General features: G+C 43.8%; 1 protein-coding gene across 1 annotated transcript in view; it reads right to left on the bottom strand.

Moving 5' to 3' along the window:
- The window catches only part of LOC101857760, a gene marked incomplete in the record, with an annotated part of 218,162 nt that overhangs the window by 100,546 nt on the left and 112,428 nt on the right, over positions 1 to 5,188 (bottom strand). Inside the window, 1 exon segment of the mRNA XM_035971556.1 lies at positions 3,456 to 3,587. Within this exon segment, the coding sequence (XP_035827449.1) occupies positions 3,456 to 3,587 (132 nt within the window).

Here is a 5,188-nt window from a genome sequence, read left to right as displayed (position 1 = left end):
GTGACTGAAGCGATGTGCTACTTTGTGCTCCAGAGAAGACAGGGTGTCGTTTTCCAAAGTAAACTCCAGGGAAAATGAGATTGAGATTTTTATATTTCATACGTATAGGGCTTTGCCTCGTCCATTACAAAGAGCAGCGCCTATGAACTAAAGCTGGTACTTGACAAGCGGTGTAAAATTCGGAGATAAACAGAATTTCTACGGGACTTATACTGATAGCATATTCGCTGTAGGTTGAGATAATTACGTTAGTACTGACGTAAGAGTTCTTCTTCTCCTGAACTCCACAAAGTTCCATAACAATAATGGAGTTTAAAATACACTCCACACAAAGGTCATGACGACGGGCTAAAAAGCCAGTGTGGTAAATGCGCTTGGAAAATGAAATACATTGTAAATGCTTCCACCCCCTTCGGCCCAATTCAGATCATTTAGGAGGTGGGCAGCTTTGACCCAGCCTGTTGTGACCGACTAAGGATGGGTTGGATACAGAATCCCAGCAGACAGACGGAGATACCCATTCTGGATAAAAATCAAACTCACTTCCTTCACGTACAACAGCGAAAAGCATAACGGTTACACTACAGGTGCCGGCGTTATGACCATTTGTCAAAAGTTCATAGGGCATTAAGAGAAAACGCCAATGACCTTCAAGGGGGGACGGAACCTGCCACCCCTCCCCCGTCCTTCCCCTTCTCCACTATTATCAGAAGGCGAGTGGTAAAACCGATAGACAAAGCTGACTTCTGAGAGAGACAGGGAGAAAGGAGGGGGTGGGGGCTCCTTTGAAAACCTACGCCAACAGGACATCGGTAGAGGCAAAAAAGAGGACTGTTTCGTTCTTATCCTGGGAAGACTGCTATCCCCCACCCCACTGCTTTTTCCAAGCTTAAAGAAAAAAAAAACGAAATAAAAGAAGCTATCTGATACTCCAATTCCAACTCAACAACGAAAATAATACCGAAAAGCCCCCCAAAACACTAGTCTTCGGCACTGCATTGTACTCTACAGACACGAGCATCCCACACTTAAACCAATAAAAACAGAAGATCAAAGACCCCCGACCTTAATCCGCGCGGCATGTCCCCCACAAGTAATCACACAATTACCTCCCATCAACAGCATTATTATTGAGCCAAGCAGGCGAAAGGTAACCCCAACAAAGTTCACCCAGAAAGTAGGCTTAAACTAGGCTTAAAATAGCCTAGCCAAAGTCGGCACCGTCGGGTCTGAGGTCGCACGAGGTGTCTGCCTTTTCATGTTAGCAGAGAATGTGAGAAGTTTAAACAAAGGCAAAAAAAAGCAAGAGTAAATTGACAAATGCAGCAGACTCTTTCATATGGCCCCCTTTTTCCCCGCGCGGAAGCCTCAAGTCTATTCAAAATTGGTTCTCAAATGTCACTAGGGAAAGAAAAAAACCGAAATAGGAACAAAGCCACTGAAAATATAGTCACAGCACACACTGGTTTTTTCACCGGTTCTTTATGACACGCTTTTTATTTATAGAGAAAAGAACGAAGGTGCAGAAAAATACGACGTACTTTGAACTTACATATTATAAACATGGCGAATTCCTATACTGAGTAGAAAGAGAACTTAGCATTATTATCAGACGGAAAGAAAAGCGAAAGGAAACTTGATAGATGATCGTAATGGTTTGAAGTCCCCATTGGCACAATTTAGAAAATTTCGGAGGTAGGCAACTTCTACCCGGCTGACCAAGGCAGCTCAGAGCAATGTCCCTGCAGATAGACGAAGATACTGGATATGATACACCACAGACACCGCAAAACAAAAACATAATATTTTCAACAAGGGCATATAGATGGACTACAATTGCAAGGTAATCATGCCTCTATCGAAGCATACATAAACTTAAGTACACACACTGCACAATTCTCACCCTAAAAAACGCCATTACATGCCACGGCATCTCTGCGTCCAATATTTTTACCCATGGTTATCGTACCCCGTTCAAGGGCATTCTCTACAGATCATACATCAAAAAGCAGAGTCATAATATTAAAAAAATCATTGGCTGACATACATTATAAATATCATGACTGCAGCAAACCAGGATACTGTCCATTTTAAAGGTACGACCGCCACGACTTTACACAACGCCAACAACAGATTGCAGTTGCTTTACACCCCCATTTCCACAATAGGTAATTTAGGACTTGTCCTGCTACGACCCTGGGATACGTGGGATACAACATCTCAGAGGACAGAGATGGAGATACTCGATTAAAAAAAAACAACAACCGAATAAAAAACACCCCGACGAGAGAATCGATCCCAAGACTTTTGTGTGAAATGGCCAAGACAAGCACCAAGCCTCAGACGCCAGAACGCTAGTTACAGAGACAGAGAACAAGTATCACAATAAATAATGATATATATCAGTAAGCTGAACCCAAGGCCTCTATTATTGCAATTTCAATTTCCCACGGACCACACCATAGCCATAACCCGAAAAAAGTAGCCAGGGGCACAGATCCCAATCAGAAGACCCATCTTAAGGAGAACAGCGAGAAACCTTATTGGGTTCATTTTCTAGTTGTGTCCTTGTTCTGGGTGGACATAAAAGTGATGCACTCTTGATCGTCTACAATTATTGGGTTTGTTTGGTGCGAACTCGTAGCTTGACATTAACTGTGCATTTGACCCAGACAGAGCTCATGAAAAATGTCCTTGAATCGTAAATCGAAGACCCCCTTCCCCTCAATTACGACATGTTCAACTTGGATCAAGTTACGGTTCGTGCTAGAGACTAAAGGTTTATTAGAAAATATTCATCAACATCTATTTATCCTGAAAATACCTCAGTTATTCCAAAAGTTATTTACCTCGTCTCTCATTTCATTATTCACTTATCCACACTCTCTCTCTTCTGCTGATATATCTATCCACTTTATATTCATTTTTCAAATGCTTAGCAGCTTGTCTGTAATAGCCGCTGACATCTCCCTCCCTATCACATGTGCGCCTTCAGACTGTATCTCACTCACAACTTTCATGGTCATCCTAGTCCCCTAAGTCCAGCTAAACGTAGGTTTCTTAAGAAGACAAAATAGACACTCGTGGGAGATTGGGCTTCATTTGCAAAGGTTTGAAAACTTGAAACAAAACTAACACAAAGAGAAAGGCAGTTGATAAAAAGATGTGTAAGGGCAGCGGCTCAAGGGTAAATCGTCTTGGATTTTTAATTTTTTTTTTTACATCCCTATTGTTTCTTTTGCTTTGGGTACAGGGACCGACATACCATCACTGTAATGCTGAAAGGGGCGTTGAACTCAAATCATACCATATCCAAGAGTTGATGAACGTGGTGGTAAACCCATCATGTTAAAAGGGGCAGTGAACCCATACCAAACAATAAGGTAGTGTTGAAAGGAGCGGTACAACCATATTATTATTACATCCCAATTACTACCACGCAGCCTGCTACTCACCAGGCAAGATGGCGACGCCGGAGTGCAGCAGCTCGTTGTCCACGTCAGCCACAGAGGCGGGCACAGGCAGACGGCGCCGGACCAGGTAACTGCTGCTCACCGTGCGCTGCATGGGGGCCGGGTTCTCCACTCCTGAAACAGAATTCGATACAGATGAGATATTTGGTACAAATCTCAGTGAGCTTTTTTGCTGGAAAATGCATTGGGCACAATGGCATTCGGTATAGATTTGAGGGGGGCGGGGGTCCCTCCGAATGTATTGGGGAAGGACCTGACCTTTCCGCCTTAGAATGAGTTTAGTGCTTGTCTGAATACATTATGGAAATATGATAATCATGTCAAACACATTACTTAACGTGCCAAATCAATTAACACTCGTCCCAAATTCAGACACAAAACCAGGAACAGCTGTCAATTGTGTAACTGCATTCAGAATATTGTGTATGGCATAACAAAACTGGGTCCCAACACTGAGGTTTTTGTTTTAGATCTAGTTTAGTATCTTTCATTCCAAGAATGTGTCATTTCAAAAGTGGGCTCAACTACACTATAACACGTTTTGCACCACCATCAACACCACTGATCTTTGACAAAGTGGACAGTTTTGGTTTGCCAGTAAGGGACAACGCAGGTGGAGTGGGATATAACATCCCAGCTTACAGGCGGGGATTCTAGATATAAACAACTTCCTCACCAAAGGATCAAGCTCACTTCTTTCGTGTGCAATAATAGCATAGAGAAAAACCGTTACACCAGCGATTTGAGTGTTCTTGTTTAGTCCCAGCCTGGAACATGCATTTGATATAGATATCAGTGTGTTTTTGTTTTTCGTTTAAGCATGATCGCGAGTGCCATGCTTTCTAAATATGTGCATGTTACTTTGAAAATCCGATCCCACAGCACTATGGGGCTTTTGTGGGCGGGGTTGGGGGGGGGGGGGGGGGAGATTAAACCGTATTCATGTATGACAGATCAGAATGAAAAAGAAAGAAGACAGATTTTTGCGAGCAAAAGAGAATGGCAAAGCCATGGCCATTACACCTGTCGTTGGTTAGGAAAAGGCAGAAAAAGTGGGGGCAAAAACTGTACGAAGTGAAGGGGGCAGGCAACATCATTCACAGCACAATATAACTGATATCGTACGGAATCGTCGAAAACATCTCAACACCAAAAAATATTAACGCAGACAAGCGCGCTACCACCAAACGTCCCAAATCAATAACATTCGTTCCAAATTCGGACCCAAAACCAACAGCTGTCCATTGCGTAACTGCATCGACGACTATTTGACATCGGTATCTGGTCCCTGTCATCAACTGGCCCTCCCACGGTTCCCAAACGGCCACAGTTCGCCCCAGTCGGCTTAACAGTAATAGCAGGAATCCCACGATTAAGCCACGGTGCTCGGTCGTGCTCGGTACCGAAAGAACCTAACACCGAGGGGACCACACATCACTACAGCCGCGCGCCGACACCCGCAAAGATAAAGATGGTGTTGAGTTCAGACCGTAGAGAGGGAGACCAGGGGCTTGTTTCACCGGCGGTAGGCGACGATTAGCTTCCCTCCTGGACCACTGAAATAATAATAATTGTACTATTGTTCTACATAGGGAGGGGGGGATATGGTTAGGGGAGGGGTGATGTATAGATACAGACAGACTGATAGACATACAGACATACAGACAGACAGACAGACAGACAGACAGACAGACAGACAGACAGACAGACAGACA

Source organism: Aplysia californica, unplaced genomic scaffold, assembly GCF_000002075.1.
Source record: "Aplysia californica isolate F4 #8 unplaced genomic scaffold, AplCal3.0 scaffold00018, whole genome shotgun sequence".
Classification (NCBI taxonomy): domain Eukaryota; kingdom Metazoa; phylum Mollusca; class Gastropoda; order Aplysiida; family Aplysiidae; genus Aplysia; species Aplysia californica.
This window is presented reverse-complemented; position numbering and strand designations above follow the sequence as displayed.